This window comes from Bubalus kerabau, chromosome 17 (assembly GCF_029407905.1).
Source record: "Bubalus kerabau isolate K-KA32 ecotype Philippines breed swamp buffalo chromosome 17, PCC_UOA_SB_1v2, whole genome shotgun sequence".
Taxonomy (NCBI): Eukaryota; Metazoa; Chordata; class Mammalia; order Artiodactyla; family Bovidae; genus Bubalus; species Bubalus kerabau.
The window spans coordinates 8,720,803-8,742,537 of NC_073640.1; the positions used below are offsets into that span (position 1 = coordinate 8,720,803).

Genomic DNA, 21,735 nt, shown 5'->3' on the forward strand with positions numbered 1-21,735 from the left:
GCTGTGGTCCATAGGGTTGCAGAGTGGCTTCGCGCAGGCACACGGGTGTGAGGCTCCTGCTGAGTGATGGTGTTTTGACTCTGAGCAGAGGCGGCGGCTGGGCAGCTTTGTGTGTGTGCCAGTTGCCCCTGCCTTGCGCACTGTGACAGGTTGATTTTATGAAATGTGAGTCTCTGAGTGAGGAGCTAGAGGGGGGCACAGAGGAAAGAGATTTTGACACACGGCACAGATTAAGCTGTTGTTTTTTTTTTTTTCTCCTTCCATCTTTGCTGAACCGTCCTTGGAGCAAGGAGGAGCTGACTGGGCCATGTGTAACGCCCAGGTGAACAGAGCCCAGGGCGCCAGACCCTACTGCTCGCAATGTTACACACGGAGCCTGCCTCATCGCTTCTCGACCACGCTATTGATCAGTCATATGTTTGCCTGTGTTATTAATAATGTATGCCTGGAAAAATCTATGTGCATTATCGTCTTTGATCTTGTCATGAATTTCAAAGCCAAAGATTCCATTTTCTTTCCCTTTTTTTTTTTTTTTTTTTTTTTTTTTTAGTTTTCAGAGGGAGAATGGCAGTAATTTGAAAACTTTTCTCTCCTCTTTCTGGTGGACAACTTCCTGCTGACCTCTCCGTTAATGTGGTGTGTATGTATGTGGTCGTGTATACATATGCAGATAGATACACCCGTGTATACTTGCACTCACACACACACACGTTTTAAGAAGAGAATTATAAAGCCAACATTTGTTTCAGGCTTACTGTGTTCCAGGGCTGAGGACTATTTGAATACAGGACTGAATGTTATCTCGTAATTTAAAACCGAAATTAAAGATTTTAGACTGAGACACCATGAAAGGCTCTCTTTTCATTGTTCTTTTATTGTTTATTGACATCAAAAAGACTTTTTAGTTTAAACTGACTTTAATGTCTTTTGAATGGTCTTTTGTAAAGTGACTTTGAAAACTCAGGGATAATGTCTTCATTAAGTGGAGAAAAATCTTGGGGAAAAATATCACTGTAACTTGGCTTTCATTAGAGTAGAAAGAGATAAAGCTTTGCTTAATTGATGTCTGTTTCCCCTCTGTTCAGAATTATAAGGAAAGGGGGCTGGAATTAGTGCTGATAAAAGCTTGAAATAGGCATAGCACTGAAACTTGTTCCTTCCTTTTCTTTGAATTTAGAAGAATGTGCTTCATAGAACTCTATAAACAGTCTCCGAATAGTCTAGGCCCCTTGTCTTTCTGGTGTAAAATCACTTCAGACCCAGTGGCGTGACGCCGCTCATCCTGGCTCTTTCTGCCTGGGCTTCTTTTCTTTTTTGTCTGTCTGTTCCATCAGTGATTTAGAAATTGAGGTGGGCAGGGCGGCGGAGTGGGGATCTACTGGCCTGGTTTTCTATATCCCTAAAAATGTCTGTTCTCTTCCCGCTCCTTCCTAAGCCACAAGTCAGAACTCATCTCTTTCCGAAAGCCTCGCTGATTGTACCAGCTACCTTCCTCTTTTCTCCATATTATTAATGGCAAAGGAAAGAGCTGTACATCAGAGCACTACCCCTCCAAGGTCAAACCGAGTTTCTGGACGCGTCGTTTTGCTTCCACACGTTGCATGGGATGCAGTTCCTAGAGGAGCCTTCCCACGGCCGGTTCTTGGCTCCTCTCAGGGGGGTTGCTGAGCCCTTTCTTCTCCGTGCTCATCAGCCTGTGACCTGATGCTTAGAGGGTGCAGCATGGCAACGTGGAAAAGCACAGAGCTTGGGATCAAACAGGCTTGGGTACAAACCCTGTGTCTGCTGTGCACACCAGCGTGTTGACCTAGGGTAGGTCACTGAGCCTGTCTGAGTCTCAGTTTTCCTCTCTGTAAAATGGGGACAATAGCTTTTAACTTCAGGAGTTGTGGGTGGATTGCCTGAGGTAGCGCGGCGTGCCGCTGTAATCCTCGTTTTATTTTCTCAGCCTGCACAGGCACCCCGTGCTGCATGTTAGCAGCTGTGCTCTGGCTCTGTCTTTGTAAGTAGCTCACACTTGAAATGACTTCCCTTTTCACCTGTTCTTTCCCAACCAAAGCGTGTCCCAGGGTGCAGCTTCGAATGCCATGATGTCTTCCATCTAATAGTTCTGAATGACTGAGCTCTCTTTATCATGGATAGATTGTATTTGAGCACGTGGGCAGTCCTGCTGGCCTTACACTTTTTCAAGTACTCAGATGCCATGGAGTCACCGGCTTCAGAGGCAGATGTAAATACTGAGCGTTTTCAGTAGCATGGAGTCACTGAGGGTTTGTTACGTAAACCCTCAGGGATATTTATACCCTCTACTGAGGAGGGTAATCGAGCCTCCAAACCACCCACGGAGATCTCTGCCTGTAAAATATTTAAGGACTGATAGTATAAAGCTATTTCCCTTCTGCAATTTGTTTCCCATCTAGGAGCAGGTGAACAAGGAAAGTAGGGCTCAGAGTAACGTATAAAATGCCAGACTCTGAAGCTCCAAAATGCATCTCCTCACAATAGCACCTGGAGAAGGGCCGAAGGCAAACGTGGAGTAAACAGAAAAGGGATCCGGATTCTGAAATTGAGATGGCAGGGCTCCACAATGCCGCATGGTGATGGCGTTATAAATCACCCGTTCAGTACTAAGCCAGACGTCCCTGGCAGCATACCACGGGGTGTGCAGAAGGCCTTCTTGATAACGAGGGCCCAGTTAAGGGATGTGAAAAACCAAACCTTAAGCGCATAGCACACTGCCAGGACAGCTCTAAGACCTCACACACAGTGGGGAAGAGTTTGCGGATCTAGCTCACACGTGACATCCAGGCCGGACCTCGGGACTGGTGCTTTCTCCCCACCCTGGCTTGCAGAAGTGTTGTCAGGCACACTCTTCCTGAGAAGATCAACTTCCAGGAGGAGTGAGCCCCAGAAGCCAGGGGGGAGGTGATGCTGGGCGACCCCAGGAGATGCTCTAGAACAAACCAATGTGTGTACCCTGGGACTAGACCCAAAAAAAGGTGGATGAAGTTCTCCAAGACTCGCACATACGTCTGTTTGAGATTGTTGTACTGTAAAGGTAACAGCAGCTGCTGTAAGACGTAAGCCCATGTGGGTCCAGTGATTCCATCAGAGTCAAGTGTATTTCCTGGGTATACAAGGTCCACAGTGGCTATTGCGATTCGCAGACAGCTTTCTTCCAAGTGATTTCTCGGGGACCCAGGCTCTGTCCATGCCATGGTTCAGTCATCTTCCACACCTGGCTTCCAAGGCCACCTTGGTTGTCTGCAACGAGCTGGAAAGAGGCAAGACCACGGGGCTGCATGCATGGTGGCCTGGGAGTGGCGCCCATCTGTGGAAGGCAACCGTCCAGGAAACGCAGCCCAACTCTGTGCTGGGGCAGAGGGGGACCAGCCGCACGCCTCTGCCCCTGTTGTCTGCTGTAAACCACTCTGGATTCTCAGTTTCTATTTATGTGCCAGTGCTCTTCATGTCTGACCCTGGAGAGAGCCGGAGATAATTAGCCGTGCTCCCTGCCCCCCACAGTCTCAGTCTCTTGGGGAAGCGTGACTCCATTCTTACCGTCTGGTGTGCCGAGTGTCTGCCTTTACTCTGGAGATGGAGAGGGTGATGGTTCGCTCACCTCCACGGCCTCTTTAGCAGCTGAGCATGGCCACGTGACTGTTCCAGCTGAAAGTCAAAGCAAAAGTCTGCAGCAGGCCTTCCCAGGAATGTTTTGCTTTCAGAGGAAAAGGCAAGGTGTTGCTGGTGTTTCCCCCGCTCCTCCTGCTGATCCCGAAGGAAGATGTGATGCCAGCATCCTTCTTGTCATCATGAAGTGACAAACAAGGCTCAAGAGTCAAAAGAAGGGCAGAGACAACGGCCCCCTCACTGTGGGAGCAGAGTTAGCAGCTGCCTGACAGGCGAGCGTCTTCATCCAAGATCTGCTTTTCCTTTTCTTTCCCATTGATGAGCCACCAATAAACATATGGATACAAATATGATATGTAGGTTTTAGAGAGTTTTAAGATCATCATTTGGGGCAAGAATGCAGTGGTCATCCTTCACCCCATTTATCTCTGAAAATGATAATTATGTTTTATTTAGTATGAGGACCACTGCAGTGCAGTGTTTTAGAAAACCAGTTTTAACACAGGGAGGCTGTCTTCGCCATCCATGTATGTCTCGCCAGCACATTTCTGTTGCGGTGGCGTGGGTGGGGTATGGCGACCTCAGAACTCAGCGTTGTGCCTGAACGTCCAGCTCTTCCTGTACTGTTGGCCCTGTGACTTTGTCCTCAGACCGAGAGACATTATGGTCATTGCCTCATGGTTTTAAAAATCTTTATTTGGGCCACACTGGCTAGAAGATAAATATATACAAATAATTAGTACCTCATTTGACCTGAATTAGGCTGTGGTGTTGGAGAAGACTCTTGAGAGTGCCTTGGACTGCAAGGAGATCCAACCAGTCCATTCTGAAGGAGATCAGCCCTGGGATTTCTTTGGAGGGAATGATGCTAAAGCTGAAACTCCAGTACTTTGGCCACCTCATGCGAAGAGTTGACTCATTGGAAAAGACTCTGATGCTGGGAGGGATGGGGGCAGGAGGAGAAGGGGACGGCAGAGGATGGGATGGCTGGATGGCATCACTGACTCGATAGATGTGAGTCTGAGTGAACTCCGGGAGTTGGTGATGGACAGGGAGGCCTGGTGTGCTGCGATTCATGGGGCCGCAAAGAGTCGGACACGACTGAGCGACTGAACTGAACTGAACTGAACTGAGACTATAGTTTCGGTCACTCTTAAACAAAATAATTATAATAATAGTAATAAGGATTTTTTCATGCCAAGGAATAGTGTCAGTATCATCCTGAGGTAGGTGTATGACTTATTAAATGAATTTTAAAAGGTTTTTAATATATCAGTTTCCAATTTTTTTCCCTGTTCACCAAACCTACCCCAGATGATTGTTACTAGCTTCTGATTCTACATGTTCTTGGAATACTGCAAATATGATTCCTTAGAAACAGAACAGTGTATATACGTTTTGCTTTATTCAGTCAAGTCATTCCTTTGATTATTCTAATTAGTTACTGGGGTGACAGTATGCAGAATGCTTACAGTGGTCAAGAGTTGGTGAAAAATCAAAGTCAAATGAGGGAAAGATAACACTGTAAATGTCAGTCTCTGTATATATTTCATATTAAAACCCCAGCCAGGTAGAAGCCCAAATGCAAAGACTGGGCTGCGTACTGTGTTCATAACCTGCTCCATTAACAGTGGAGTTCCGAAGCAGGACCAGAGGGAGTGTGGTCAGCCTCACTTCTCATGAGCCAAGGCCATCATGTTTCCACTGCTGAATATTTCAAAACTCTTAGTTCTGGAAGCCTCTGTTCATTTTTAAATAGTAGAGAACATTGAGGCCTTTATAATTACTTCTTAAGGAGGAAATTCAGAAAGTTTAGAGTTTAAATTTCAGTACACAGAAACTAAGTTCTCTTGCTTTTCTCTAAAGTGCCCACCACAGTTTAGAATGTATGCCATCAAGTTTTGCTTCCTGGAAGCAAACCACACCATTTCGTTACCAGATAAAGTAGCTGTCAAATGAACCCCCGTCAAGATGGGATTACTGGTCTACCTCTTTGCCAGCTGGGCTTGTTTACCACAGGAGACCAGAACTGTGTTCCTTGGGCTGAATCTGAACTTTGTGCATCCTGTTTTCACATTTTTAAATATCTGGAAAGATTAAAAAAAAAAACAAAAAAAACAATGAAGTGTCTCATAACACATGAAAACTATATTGAGATTTGTGTTTGTCATTAAATAAAGTTTTATTGAAAAGACCGGTTTTCTCATCCATGTGTGTATTGTCTGTAGCTGCTATAGCATGACCATGGCAGAGTTGAGTAGTTTTAACTGATAAGATGTGGTTTGTGAAGCTGAAAATATTTACTGACTGCTCCTTTATAGATGTTTGCTAATACTTTTTAAAAATTTATGTACATATGGCTGTGCTGGGTCTTTGGTGCTACACATGGGCATTCTCTAATTGTGGAGTCAGGGATTTTCATTGTAGTAGCTTCCCTTGTTGCAGAGCCTAGTCTTAGAGTGTGTGGGCTTCAGTAATTCTGGCACATGGGCCTAATTGCTTCTCAGCACGTGGGATCTTCCCAGACCAAGGATCCGAACTGTGTCCCCTGTATCGGCAGGTGGACACTGGACCAGCAGAGAAGTCCTGTTGATCTTGTTTCAGGAGATGTCCTTGCCTGTGAGCAGAGGCAGTGGAGTGGGATTGTTGCCCCTCTTCTCCCAGTGAAATGAGGAAAGAGCAGACTTGCCTCCATGACGATACGGATCCCATACCTGCTTTTAGGAATTCTTTCTCTTCACCAAGTCCTGACTCTGACCTTCCCTGTCTACCCCACTCTTTATTCCCAGGTCCTTGCAAATAACCAGGAAGGTGTTAGCTAAGGACCTTTGCAGCCAACCAAAAGAGTCACCTCTAGGTTTATCGAGCCATCGTGGGGCGTAGTAGGCCACGTCCTTGTCACACGCACGCTGCCACTGCTCAGTTACAGTATAATTTAGGGATGATGAGGGGAAAGTGGTCTCTCTTTATCTGTTAATTCCTTGGAGGAAGTTCTGTTCGGAATGAATAGTCTTGAAATGTGTAATAAAGTTACCTATCAAGACCACTTTTACAGAGAGATTTAAATGTGATAATAAGAATAAAAGAAAATGAAGTGACATTGAGGGCGTCTTCTTTTATAACAGCTCTTGGTCTTGACTGTTAAGCACACTGTAAAATGACTTTTATACATTTATGGATTGAAATGGTTCTGCTGAAATTTTAAGTGTTAACATTGTTCAAACTTCCATTATTACCACCTCGCACCTTGTTACAAAATGGCTTCATGTTTGACATTTTGGTCATACTAACCCGGGACATGGGACACTTCACGCTGAAGCTCTCCTGTGTGACAGAGGGTTCTAGTTATTTTGACTTCAATGCCTCTCCGTAGGAAGCCAGTTGATATGTTTGCATGTCTGTAAACTCATTGTCACAGAAAGTGTGTTCTGGAGAAGGAGAAAGCTTAAGTATTTTAATTGCCCCATTGGTGCGGGTGGAAAATGAAGTCTTTTTTTTTTCAATCTCATTGCTTCCTTTGCAGATTTTCTTGCTTTCTTTTTCGACTACAGTCCATAGCCACACCTCATTTTTTTTTTTATAATAGCTTTATTGAGAGAAAAGTCACAGGCCTTTCAGTGCACTCATGTAAAGCACACAGCCTGATGCCCATGCACAGGATTGTGCACCTGTGATCACAATACACTTCAGGACATGTTGTTACACCAAGAAGAAAGCCTAGACGCTTCCAGCCACTGCCTCCCAACCTTGGGCACGCACTGGCCTCAGGCAGCCACGAATCTGCTTTCTGTGTCCACCCGTTGGGCTCTCCTGGATCCAACAGCACGTGGTCCTCTGTGACTGGCTTCTTTCAAGGAGCGCCACAGTTTCATGGTACAGCCTCCTGCTCATTGTGTCTTTCTTAAAAGATTTCAAAGACAGGATACTTGTGTGTACAGACATACATTTGAGCATGGTTGGCTCTCCTGCATTTGTCTTTGTAGTCACTGTGGCGAGTGGCAGTGCCGTGTCCTAGGGGACACACACACACACACACACACACACCCGTACTCGTACCCATAAAGCAAATGCTGGTTCCTCTGACCTTAAAACAGAAGCAGAGAAAGGTGCAGCTTTGTTATTAATGAGTCCTTTGTAATGCTTAGGCTTACTTTTACAAGGCTGACTCCGGTCAAAGATAACCTGAGGCCTGATTTCCATCCTGATGAACTCCCAAGTACTGACCATACCTTTTTAGAAACAAGAACTTTTAAAACAAAAGGAAGAATGGTTCCTTATTATACAAGTGGAGGAGTTCAGAGTTGGACCTCCCTCGGTTCTTTCCTTCTTTCTCCCTTCCCACCACTCCACACCCCATGAGAATCATTTTCCAGTTTGCCAAGAATGGTCCATGGAAACCTGTTCGGCATTGCCAAAGCCAGACAGATTTTGGCTGGGCGCTCATTGGATAGAATTGGAGCTTTGGCTTTCATTTTCATTTCAAGACCTGTCCCCCATTATCATGGAGGATGGAAGGTCTGCTTAAGTTAGAGCTAGCTAATTGCTTCCTTCTTGAAGTTCTAAATGAGTTTTAAAGTGAAATGCATATCTCCTTGTGCTAAGGAGCCAATACACAATAGGCAATTGAGATAGCAAAGACTAATTTAGAAAAGGTTGTTCTGTTCTTTTCTCTCTTTTTCCCTTGCCCCCTTCCCTCCTTCCTTCCCTTCCTTCTCTTTTCTCCCTTCCCCTTTCAGCTCTGCCTTTTGTCTTTCTCCTCCTTTCATTTAACCCTTACAGATACAGTGGGGTTGTGCCTGTGGGCTTTTTGCTCATAATTAAATAAATTATTTATACATTTAACACAATCTTGAATTACTAGGTGATCATCTCAGGCACTCAGAAGGATGAGAGCCCTTGAAAGCAATATCCAAGCATAGATATTCCGTAGCACGTCTTACAATCTAAATATTGCTTTTAGTGTAATCGAAGCAGCAAGAGTAGTCACAGCAGTTGATGGACTATTTTTCAAATTGATTTCAAAAATGTATTTAAGGGGATGATCTTCTAGTCTAGATTACCTATTGATTTTTAATATGAAAAGCTCATTATGTAAGCAGTAACTGCATATAAAAACCTAGCAAACCTTTGCATAAATCCTTTAATTGAATTTCCAGAGCCTGTGGTTCTACTTTTTTTTTTAATTAAATCTATTTCTTTTTTTAAGTGTTACTGTGTAATTTGCATGCTGTGAAGAGGCCCTGTCCCAGATAAAGTGCCATTGATCCTTATTAAACCTCACCTCTGGGCTTGCTTAAAACTAACTGGAAAAATTAAAGTGTTCATGCCGCAATGCACTTATAGCTTGTGTGATAGGATTATGGAAAAAATAAAACTAATTTCCAGGAGAGAATTTATAATGTGAGATTTTATTTTTTTCAATTTGATAATTAATAGTGAAATCATATCATATATATAAATCATATTGTAGCCTATAAACGGAAATGGCAATTAGGAAAGATAATATATACTTGATGTAAAACCATCATGTTACGTGAGGATAATCTCTTGGTACTTTAATTTTTTAATTGTAGAAGGAATGGATTATGAATTCAAGTCAAACACATTAAAAATGGTGGGTTTCCTTTGAAAACTCTGATTCTTTTACTATGCACTATATTAGTAGGTTTTTAATTTTAATGTGAGGAAGTATAAAAGATACAGAGAAAGATATTCTGGTTATGTTCATGCTTAAATGTATGTATCAGAATTACCAGGGGAAAGAAAAATATAAAAGCTGCAATAGGTTTTTCTATTTTTTAATACCCAACATTTGTTATTTTAAAAGCAATAAAATCCCCTAAAGAAATATTCATAATCAATAAGAACACAAAATATGGAATATATTAACTGAGTTATAAAAATGTTCGTAGTACAGCACAAAATGAAAAACACAGCAAGTTATGTACGGTTTAAAATGTAATCAATTTTGAGGTTGTATACAAGGATATAAATGATAAACACAAGTAGTAGCATTTTTAGTAAAGGCTGTTACAAAATACTGTATTTATGGCCTATTCCATTCTTTTTATAGCTCATTAATGTAGAAAACAAACACAGTGTATCCATCTTCTCAGACAGCTTAAAATTCCCTTAAATGATATTTTTAAATGGAAATACTGAGCTCATTTGATCCGTTTCTTCCACGAGGACGTGTTAGTTTGAACAGCCTGGTGTACCCAGGATCCTTTTTGGGACTCTGAAATAGGAAAGATGTTGATCATGTTGCATCGCCCGCCGTCCACGAAAGGGGGCCACGTCTACCACTGTTACGGTGGTTGGGCAGCATCCCCCGCCTCTGGCAGGGCTGTGTACCTGCCCCCCCTACACACCCACACCCTCCCCTCCCAGGAAGGGCCTTCACACCCTGGGATGCTGCCTTCATTCTTCGGGCCACGAGGGGGCTGTTGAGTTACCGGTCCATGGCACTAGCTGGCGGGGGAGAGTTGTAAGGCTGGATCCAGAGGTGTTGGACTTCCTGTGGTACTTATGAATATGCATAGAGTGCATACTCAGCAATCTAGCAGTTCAAACTAGACAGCTGGTTGTGCTGGTAGGCTGGTTTTTTTTTTTTTCCCCTCCTCCCCCTCTCTCCTTCCCTTGGCCAAGCGCTTTCTGGGTAAGCTGAATCTGTAATGTAATTTCATTAGCTTATTTCCAGTATTTCATTTGGTTTCGATGTTTCCGTCCTGGCCTCTGTTTTTCCTCCCATTTTTGTCATTCTGTAGAAGTCACTGGTCTGTTAGGATCAATGGAGCATCTTTTCATGGCTATAGGAGTCACAAACTTGGATATCTAGCCTCCTTACAACATAAGTAGGGTTTAGCGATGCTCTGTTTATTTTCCATATGTTAAGAGTGTTTGTAAAAGAAAGGAAGAAGTGTCTCGGTAAGAAGGGCAGAGCTTTGGAATTGTTTCCCTTCTCTCTGGACCAACATACAGTCCAGCACCGTAGAACTCCACATGTCTGTCCATCCACCCACCCACCCAGGACCTACTGAGTATCTCCTGTGGGTCAGGCATTGCTTCGGACATTATGGATATGAATTTGAATTTGGATCAGTCATTACCTTCAAGATCTCACTACTTAGTGGGAAAGTGAAAGACATTTTCCAATGACTTTAACCTACCTCAGCCTTGAGTTATAGAGACCTAACTCAGTCTTGGGTTCATTTAACTACGGGTTATAAAATTCATTATGATGTTGAATTTGTTTTTTCTTTTTTTTTTTTACTTATGACTAGTTTATTTGGAATTTTTGTAAAACTAGTACTGTTGGTGGTAAATGCCATGCTACTGAATACTGTGAAGAGTATGGTTTTAGAATGATGTCTCTCTGTGGCATCTTCATGTAGAAGAAGATACTTGATATAGTAAGAACAGACATAAGATACATCCCAGTCTCCAGAATAGATTGGCAATGGTCTGGTGGCCCCAAAGAATTATCTGGCCGTTGGGAGAGCTGACACAGAAGTCCATTTGTAGAGTGTGGGCAGTCCTTCGCGTGGTGAGGGCAGGGCCAGGGCAGCAAATAAAGCAACATAAATATCTGGCCCGGGAGCTTGGGCAGTGGCCAGAGGCAGGATTTAGGGTTCCCAGAGCCAAGACTCAAGACCCCACAGCAAGGGTAAAAGCTGGCCAACTATCAGCAGGCCACCCGCACGCATAGAGGGCTCCAGTAATGCTGGTGTGGTGGTCCCCGATCGCTGCCCCTTCCTGCAGACAGTAGAGCCAACAGCAGAGAAAAGCGAGCATCCGAGAGACGAGAACCCACGCAAACAGGCATGGTTCTCTTGGCTTCAGAGCCCAGAAGTGGCCTTGCCTGAGCTCATAGAAGCAGTGTTATCTTCTTTGAGGCAAAGTGATGGATTACAGAATCGAGCTCCATCTTGTAGAGGACAGTTGATTGGCAGAGAACCAGTTTACCTTCTGGAACACCTTGTCCAGAATGGTAGCCACTGAGGGCCTGAGAGTTAAATGTTTAGAAGAGAGTAAAACATTTAAAGACGCTTACTCCTTGGAAGAAAAGTTATGAGCAACCTAGACAGCATATTAAAAAGCCTTGCCAACAGAGGTCCGTCTAGTCAAGGCTATGGTTTTTCCAGTACTCATGTATGGATGTGAGAGTTGAAGCATAAAGAAAGCTGAGCACTGAAGAATTGATACTTTTGAACTGTGGTGTTGGAGAAGACTCTTGCGAGTCCCTTGGACTGCAAGGAGATCCAACCAGTCCATTCTGAAGGAGATCAGCCCTGGGATTTCTTTGGAAGGAATGATGCTAAAGCTGAAACTCCAGGACTTTGGCCACCTCATGCGAAGAGTTGACTCATTGGAAAAGACTCTGGTGCTGGGAGGGATTGGGGGCAGGAGGAGAAGGGGACGACAGAGGATGAGATGGCTGGATGGCATCACCAACTCAATGGACATGAGTTTGAGTGAACTCCGGGAGTTGGTGATGGACAGGGAGGCCTGGTGTGCTGCAATCCATGGGGTCGCAAAGAGTCTGACACGACTGAGTGACTGAACTGAACTGAAAACATTTAATGCAGAATCTTGGAAGGGGCCCCCGGTTGTGAGGGGCCCTGAAGCTTACTCTTCACTAGCTTCAAGGTTTTGCTGAGGCCAAATTTTTTCAGAGCCAAGTTGGAGATGGTGCTCATCCATGTCAGTGACTGTGTTTTACTCCTTTTTATTTTGTTTTTTTTTCATGCACCCTGATATGAAAGCTCCTCCCATTTTTTATTTGGCTTTAAAGACACTTCAAAACTACTCTGTGTTCGTGCATGTCTCCTTCAGTGAGTGAGACTGGACCCCAGGAAGACTACCTCTGTTTTCGGGCAAGTCCTCCATCTCCAAAAGCACTCTCTGACATGGGAGACTTTGAAAATGCTTTCCTTTCTCCCCTAATCTGGGTATTTTTTTTTTTTCCAGTAGTTTCTTAATGGTCTTTAGTGAAGGAAGTAAGTGACACTGATCAGTGAAGGTGGACAGGAAGATTTACAATGTATTTGTGCTAGCTGATTGCCAACAGAACCGGCCTCTCCCAGCGCTGCTGTACGCAGGCTCAGAAAATCAATAGGGATTAACCTCTGACCCCCTTCACATACTTATACTGTGGGCTGCATCGCTTACCAATATTTCATCTGCTTCACTTAGCTGCTGTTACTTACTCAATAATGTGTGGCCGATCTCACAAGATACTAATTAATTTTTTAAAATGCAGCATCACTTGAAGCTGTGATAGAATATCACACCTTTGGAAATCAAGGCCCTTTTGGTTTATTTATTAAATCACATAATTAGCCTTAATTAACAACAACAATAGCAACACTGGGAAAGGAGAGAGCTAAAAACTCGAGAGTTTGCTTGGCTCACAACTCCATCCACCTTGCAGTTAACCCGCGGGGTCCTCTGTGCCTCTAACGGGGCAAGTGTCCCCTGGTGCCTCAGCTGGAACATGGGCCCCTTCTCAGGAAAATCGCAAATCTCACCTTGTAGATGCACTTTTTCTTTTCTATTAAGGAGACATTTTATGGATACATTGGTAATGTGATAACTTGCCACAAAATGAACCCAATGCATCGTTTTTTAAGGACTCAAAATTAACTTTCATATGCAGTCCATTTGCAAAAGTATGCAAGAGTTTGTGTAAATGGGATGTTTGATTGACCTGCCCTTAATTATTATTACTGCACAGGATGTGAAAAGAGCCCATTTTGTAGCAATGCACTCCCCCCTCCCCTTCCCTTTAAGCTTTGGCATATATTACAGTGCTCTACATTTGTCTTCAAAATGGAAATTGTTGTAGATCTCCTTCATCCAAATCCCTTTTGTTCGTGGATTTTTTTTTTTTTTTTTTTGCAAGTATACCTATTCCCCAGAGTTTACTTACAGTTTCCTATTGATCCGGCAGCTGGTATTTGAATTGGTCGATGTACTCTGTAACTTGTTTAAGATACCCTACCTGAGCTATTAGTTTAAATAATGTATTCATAAATTGATTAATCATTACAGTAAGACTTATTAGCTGCATTTATATCTGTGTGTTTTCCACAATTGACTTGTAGTCTAATAATCACGCATACTTAAGCAGAAGTTGGGCTTTACATTAGAATTTAATAATTATCGAGGTGGAAAGCAAGAGTGTTTGTGTGTAGCAGTTGAGCAGATGCAGGGCTTTAAAGATTGGACTCACTGAGCAGATTGCTACCTGTTTCCCAGGTAATATAGATAACTCTTTCTCCCCTCTACCTCCAGAATGAAATACAGGAAGTGGATCTAATTCTGTCCGCATCAAAGAAGGGATGGAGTTTTCCAAAGCTGTCCCAGGGTCATGGTTCTGGAAGGTGGGTGGGGCCAGAGGGAGGAGAATTGGGAGGAATGTTGTCTTTGCAAAGAGTTATCTATATTACTCTGAAAACTGCCTCATGGTGGGGCCTGGGGGCCTTTCCGCTGGGTTTTCAGTGGTGGCCACACACCACGAAGTTCACGCACGAGGAAAGACACTCCCGCGCTGATGGCCAGTGAGGCTGACAGACCAGTACAGATGGGCAGTGCAGCCAGCTGGGTGAGTCTGCCTGGGAGCCCAGCCTGCCCCATGGAACACGCTGGGGCCAGCGTGGAAAGACCTTCCCTAGGCGAACAAGAAACAGCTCAGCCGCACACAGGGCACACGGCTACATGCACTTTTATTTTTCATTAATGAACAACTTATAAGAGTAGTTTTAGGCTCACAGCAAAAGTGAGCAGCAAGTACAGAGTTCCCTTATCTCCTGGTCCCCACACACCTCACACACAACCTCCCCGGGGTTCGCACCTGCAATCAAACTATGTTTCAGTTAAAACAGTTGAAAGTGAAAGTGTTAGTTGCTCAGTCGTGTCTGACTTAGCAAGCCTATGGACGAGGCTCTTCTATCTTTGGGGTTCCCCAAGAATACTGGAGTGGGTTGCCATTCCCTTCTCCAGGGGCTCTTACCCACCCAGAGGTTGAACCTGAGTCTCCCGCATTGCAGGCGGATCCTTTACCATCTGAGCCACCAGGGAAAAACTAAAACAATCGAATGGGATGTCAGATGATGGTTTTGCATCTGGCCTGCCCAGCGCAATGATTTCAGACTCCTCAGGAAGGGCCTTTTTGAGGTTCTTCTTGGAGGTCAGGATCCCTCAGTCTTTCCACTTCATCCTCCCTGAGACCCCAAGCTCCTTCCTCCCCACCACTGTGTTTGCCGGGAAGCTCACTGCCTCACTGCATGTCTTTTCTACTTCACCACCTGCCCCAAACTAGTCAACAGCCTGCTAAATTCATCCACCCTGTGTTCTGGGGTGATGGTTCAGGGAGCATGCGTTTATTCAGCTGCCCAAACGCCCGTTCCCCACCACAGGAAGATGTCTACTCACAAGTGAGCAGTTGTGCTCCTGACGTGGGCCCCCCCTTGCCCAGGATGCTGGCTCCAGATAAAAGGCAGATTGCTGGGGTGGCTTCTCCGAGGTGCCCCCTCCCCAGCGCGGGGCTCCCTCCATCCGCTACCAAGAAGATAACCTGCTTTCCCTCTGTCGCTCGTCCCCGAGCTCATCTCTCCAACTGTGTTCAGAGTGTCAGCATGGATCTTGTCTCCATAAAGGCCCAGCGGGCCGGCTAGGGAGCCTCAGCAGATGTGTTATTTACAGTGTTTAATTTTCATCCTGTAGATGTATTAAACTTCTTGTGACCTGGGAGCTCGTGTAGCTACCATAAAGAGTTTGCTAAACTTCGAATAGTGGATGTTTTGTTCAGAAACAAAATCCCTTGGTGTCTGCCGCTACCGTCCCGGGTGTGTGTGTGTGTGTGTGTGTGTTGGGAAGGGTGGTGTGCTGGTGAATGTTTAACATCCAGCTCTTGGGGAGGGCAGCCAGCCCTGATTTTTAGTGTTTGCTGATTACTGCAGGATAAATAACTCAACCGTGGCCAACAGGAAGTTAGGAAACAGAGCTGGGATGGAATGTGTGGTCCCATACCATTCTATATATATTAAAAAGAGATTATTATGTATTTATATCACACACATATATATATTTATGTAAAGTGTTCACTATATACAGTGTAAATACACATAAATGACCTCAAGAGCATAGATAATATGTTAAAATTATTCGCATACTAAAAATTATGTAAAAATTTTAGTAAATTTAGTAAAAAGAAATTTAAGTTTTTTTAGCAAAAAATGGGATGTGCAGTCCCTTATCATTTCATATATGTTAAAACTGGTGGCTCAGGCAGTAAAGAATCTACCTATAATGCAGGAGACCTGGGTTCGATCCCTGGGTCAGGAAGGTCCCCTGGAGGAAGGAATGGCCACCCACTGCAGTGTTCTTGCCTGGAGAATCCCATGGACAGAGGAGCCTGGTGGACTAAGTCCATGGGGTTGCAAAGAGTCATACATGACTGAGCAACCAACATACATATTATACTTATATATATATATATATATATACACGTGTATATATAATCCCACTGTACAGACACATTATACAGATATGCAAATAACAGAGTATAGACAATATGCTAAAAGTATTAGTGTACTAAAAATCACACTAAATTTTCGGCATAAATATACTAAAATTATTCAGATGTACTGGAGTCTGAGTCTCTTACTTTCTTATTGTATAGCGTGTTTAATTGACAGTTGACGTAATTTAAAGCTTGACAGTGTGTGTATCCAGCAAACAGCTGGTGAAAGTCTTGGCTGCCCCGAGTGACTCAGCGCAGGCCGCAGCGCACCCCTGGGTGTGTTTGTGGACCGCCAGTCTCTAGTCGCCTCCTGCGCTCAGGTGAAGCTCATACGGTCTATTCCTAACTCAGGCTCCCTCCTAACAGGCCATCCCGATGCAGTTTTCTGCTGGGGCGTGATGAGTCGGTTGTCAGGCTGCTAAAGTGTCCTCGACAGCAAGCAGACGCACGCAGCCCGCCTGGTACATCCTAGACAATTCTGTTGTACTGATATTAAGGACAACAGCATTTTGCCAGAAGCTATAACGAGATGATTTTGTAATAGCAGCATGGTGACACCAGACTCTGTTTTGCAATTTTCTTTAATATTTATGCTGGATAAATAATTTATCTTTTTTTTTTTCAGTTTTTTTTTTCTTTTTTCATCTCCAGCATGTTGATATAGACAGGTGCTAGTTTTCCCTGAATGACTAAAGGAAGAATTTGGTTATTTTCTCCCCCTGGGGGGCGGAAAAAAAAAAAAACAAACAGATGCATCAGCAGAATTGAGCTTCTGGGAATTGTTTCCACATTTCCGTATCCCATCGACTGATTCGGACGAATGAGACGTATTAGGATCAGCCCCCACGTTTGAAGGGAGTCACTCACTGATGTGACATGCTTGCCTGTCATTATAACATCCGGGCCACCTATGCTGAGGTTTCTGAACAATCAGAAAGGCGCGGCCCCTTCAGCTGTCTGTTGGGGACTGCTTGTAGTTCTTCTTTCTGACCCAGGGTTTGTTAACCCTGGAGCTGTTGACACTGGACGTGGGACCCTTCTTCCCGCAGGACTCAGTCCTGTGTAGTGTAGGGTATTTAGCAGCGTCCCCGGCTTTGGCCCACTGAACACGGTAGCAACCTTTATACCTGAGAAGGGATAATAGAAACTGCATCCAAATACTGGCAGATACACTTGCCCTGGGGTTGAGAACCACTGTTCCAGAGCCACAGCTCTTAACCACTTGCAAGGATAGGAAAGGAAGAATAGAGATGTTCCCATTGTATTTAACCCTCTCTTTCTCTGGCTTCCAGAGACAGCCAGCCCTCCCAGAACACTAGACTTGTAAATAAGGCATCCTTATGTCAACCAGGTCAGTTTCTGCACAGGGACCTAGCCAGGAGGGAGCCAAGCAGTATTTCTACCCAAGAACCAGCCTTCCGTGGGTGCCGGGCTCCTGAGGAAGAAAGGGGGTCTCTAGAGTGGGTGGGGCCGGACCCTTTCTTCCTCTGACTGTTGTTGGTTGTGGTCACAGGTTCATTTCTGAGCTGTGTGACAGGTCAGGGTCTTAATGGGGCCTGGGCAGTGTGCTTGTGGGAGCCCTGAAAGGTTCCCCCTGCCCTTGGCTGGGCGTGCAGGGGATGGGAGCACTGCTTCTTTATTTGGAGGAAGTGCTTTAACCCAGTAGCCTTTAAGGGGACACAGTCTGAGCAGTCAGCACGGGACGGATTTCAGGATCGCTCCTTCCCAGCAGAGAAGCAGGCTCGGCACAACTCACCTCTGGGGGCCCTTCATATCCAGTCTAGGTGAAGGGCACCCCCTGGAATTTGTATCATGTTCCCGCTGCATAGTGCTACACCCAAGCCCCCTTTTCAGGCCCACGAGGGCTTTTCTTGAGTTTCTCTCTGCAGACGGGGGCTCTCTGGCGTCTCTGCCGGGTCTATCCTTAGGTCCTCTGTGTGGCTGGATGGACTCTGCTGGGCCGGCCTTTCCCTGCGCCCAGGGCCTTTGGAGCTGCTGCGGAGGTGCTGTCGGTGCTGTGTGTGTTCACGCGTCAGCTGCGGCAGCGAGTGTGTGGACCGGCTGGGCTGTGCGCCAGGCAGACCTGGACCGTGCTTTCTGGGCCTCCTAGGAGCTGAGTGTCCCTGGGACAGTGGGATTCACCTCTCTGAGTCTTATTTTCCTTGCCTGCTCAATGGACATGGTGATCTCTTATGGCAGAGTAGCTGAGTGTTCAAATTAGACAGTGAACAGTGGGTGTCTTTCTTAGCTCAAATGCAGAGCAGGCCTTCAGGAAGCCCCACCCGCTCTTACTGTCCTTTTTTCTTAAGGCCATCGAGGCCATCCCCTCGGACAGTGGCCCTCAGCCACCAGGACCCATCCTGCCTGGGGGACAGGGACATGCCTAGTTTCTGCAGAGTGCCCGATCTTTGCAGAAACTGTTGAGAAGAGTCGTCATCCTTGGCCCACTTTTCTAACTGAGATGAGATTTCATGCTCGTTGCCAACTGGTTAATAATGCATGCACTTTCTGTGGAATTTTAGGGAGGCATCATTAATCTCCCCCAGGCTCAGTCATGTTGTCTGTGAAGTGGGTCTAAGCAGGGTGACAAGGAAGCTTTAGATTAAGTGAGGTTGACACTCAGGTGCGAGGAGCCTCCATGCCCCCAGGCCGGGGGAGGTTGTGTGAGTTGGAATAACTAACTCATGGAGGACTTTCTCTCTCATTACTTGTCTACAGAATGCCCTTTGGGAGAAAATGATGGGAACATTCATGATCTCTATTTTGTTTCTCTAACAGTGTTTTCACAGTGATGCTTATGCTCTCGTCCCCTTAGAGGGGGTTTCCAACACGTGTGTATGCATATGTGCCATGTGCGCCATGCACATTGGAATGTCGAGACTGATCAAGCCTCGTGTTTCCAGAGCACTCTAACCCTGGTCCTCTGTGATCTCCTGGTCTCCCTCTTTAGCATAAAAGGCGAGGGCGGAAATGCCCTTGGCTTGACACCCAAGCAGGGGCCTGTAATGATGGACAGAGGCCTTATGGAGGTCTTGGCAGTGGTCGAGGGCAGTTAGAAATCTCCAAGCTGGTTGTCTGGTGTCTGAGACCTCGGTTCTCGCCACCAAGCCTTGTCCCTAAAGCTGCCGATAACCAAAGGGTGTATCACTGGTGTGGTAGCAGTTGTTGGTGGAGGGGGGCTGACAGATAGTCAGATGATTTTAATGTTTAGATTCCACTGGGGTAAGCTCTAACAAAGACCCATCATTTCCCAGATAACCAATTCTTTTAAAAGAACATCTGTTGAAACTGGCAATTTACATTCTTCTTAAAATACGGAGCGACATAATTAACCCTCTGGGGAGACTAATATTAGTTTATTAGAGACAATTTCTAGTTCTGTTTATTTTTACACTAAACGATTTGTTCAGATTGGGGGAAATTTTTTTTTTTTTTTTTTTGGTGGGGTGGATTTGCCTTTATTTAGGGCTGGTCAACTTTTCCTAATCAAGGACACACAAGGTCAGTGGTGAGGTGATAATACAGGGGTCATGATGACCATCCGTCAGGAACCAGTAGAAGTGTTCTGAAAGGGCTCGGAATTGTTTGACGCTGGAATGATTTTGTTACCGCACTAATTTGGGGGTATAATGAGTGGCTTTCACGGGGACGTGATCTGTTGCTGACGTGTAAGTAACAGACGTCTTACTGACTCGTCCTTACACGGGTCCCCCATCTCCCATCATCGCACGGGCTCCTTCTGCACCCATCGTTGGCGGCACCCTCTTGTGCTCTCTGCTGTAGTCCCTGTAAACTGATTGACAGTCTGCCCAAGAAGGTCAGCTGCACTCACTTGTTTCCAGCACTGGGCCAATTTCTGCCTTCTGGCTTGTCGGGCACAGAGAACAGAGAGCCAGGGCCCTCTGAGGTTGTGCAGAGGCCAGAGGGAGCGCAGGTCCTTCTTGTGGCTCAGAGGCCATCTTTGGATTGCAGAGCGTGCCCACCTGAACATCCAGCTGTTTTGCGCTCTGCTGGCCTATCGTGCGGTGAACGAAGTCCACCGCTATCTTGGCCTTGGTGCCTCTTCCAGCGTGGGGGTTCCCCTGTCATCCTGTGCTCCACCGCTTCTCTCCTCTAAACTAAGTGTTCATGAAGGAGCTGCGGGAACCTTCCCCATTGCCAGTTGCTTTACTGCAAGACGGGACTCATGAGCAGGGGTGTATCTGTGTCTCTGAATGAAACTAGCTGTGAGCTCCTGTGAGAGCCCTGCTGAGCTGCCCAGCTTGGCTTGCAAGCCCCTGATCTGGCCTGCTGATGGCTGCAGCCTCTTTCCCTCTGGAGGCAGCTTTGTGCTTCAGCCAAACTGAACTGGGTTAACCAGGCAGAACCCTCGGTGCCAGCCATGCTTTCTGCCCAGGCTTCCCGGGCTCGCCGTCTGTCATCAGACTGCTCTTCATCCTTCAGAACTCAGCTCTTGGTGTCACCTCTTCCCTGAAGCCTTCCCAGACCTCTACTCACCTAGACAGCATCACCTCCTCCCTCAGTGCTGTGGGCGTTTCTGTATCCTGATCGTTCAGTTACACCTTCTTCGTTCCCATCAGATGGTGTGGTTCATGGGGGAAAGGACCGTGTTTTATTCCATTTCTACCCCAGGCTGGCACCTAATAGGTGCTCAGTGAACAGTGGTTGGATGTAATTCTCCCCTTCCCCTCCTACTGGCCTCTACTTAAGATGTAATGGCTTTTGGTGTTTTGTTTTGGGGTGAAGTGTAAGAGGGTATGTTGCACATGTGTGGGAGCAATTACAAAGTCCAGTCACACTGGAAATGGCTGACTCACCCCTGAAGTTTCTTTATTTGCAAGCTGGAAGATGAGAGCTGATCTTGACCCGCCTGGAAAATCTGAGCCTATGAAGCTGTTCTGAATAACAGTCATCTGGGGATGGGGGCGGCAGGCAGCAGATGCCTCTGGGGGCCTGAGTGTCCCCTGCTGCCCTCGTGCCTCCTCTCCGTCTCCCTCCTCGCTCTGTTGCCTGCATGGAGGTTCTGTGGCTCCCGGCTTTGCTGATCTGCATCTTCCCCTGCCTTTCTCTCTGCAGCTGAGACGTCTGATGTCTAAGTGCGCAGAGCCAGAGCTGTGGGGTGTCCTTCTCTAGACTTCTGAAACTTGGCCTTGTCCCCTGGAGATCCCCAGCTGGCCGCCTTCACATCACAGTTGGCTGAGCACCCAGAAGGTGGGTGACATTTCCACAGCGAGGGCAGCAGACAGTCCCCGCAGGTGACAGCGATGTGTGTACAGCTGATGGGGGGAGGTTTTTAAGCTGAAGGCCAGTGAATTCGGCCTGTGTTGTCAACCACACAGTCTTGAAGGACGCGTGTCTTCTGAAGGTGTGCACGCACATGTGTGTGTACATGTGTGTCTCTAGGCTTATTTGGCGTTACTGATTTTTCCCCTCTAGCCAGTGGGCAGGTGACCCATGACGTGGTCCACTGGACAGTCCACCTCAGTGACTATTTGGCAATCAAGGCCTTTCTTCTGACTTCCTAGTGCCACTTTTATCATCGTATATAAAGCCCGGCTGCACAGTGTGTTGGAATCAAG

At 45.9% G+C, this 21,735-nt stretch overlaps 1 protein-coding gene across 11 annotated transcripts in view; it reads left to right on the plus strand.

Moving 5' to 3' along the window:
• WWOX (WW domain containing oxidoreductase) overlaps positions 1–21,735 on the plus strand; it is a 550,729-nt gene that overhangs the window by 294,485 nt on the left and 234,509 nt on the right. For 2 of the 11 annotated variants that reach the window (XM_055554122.1, XM_055554136.1), the window contains exon 9: positions 287–851. The exons of 7 other annotated variants lie outside the window; for them this stretch is intronic. In XM_055554122.1, the coding sequence (XP_055410097.1) occupies positions 287–550 (264 nt within the window). In that variant the 3' untranslated portion in view covers positions 551–851. Of the gene's footprint in view, positions 1–286; positions 852–21,735 lie in introns of those variants that run through there. 2 more of the 11 variants (XM_055554134.1, XM_055554132.1) reach the window with 2 other exon arrangements.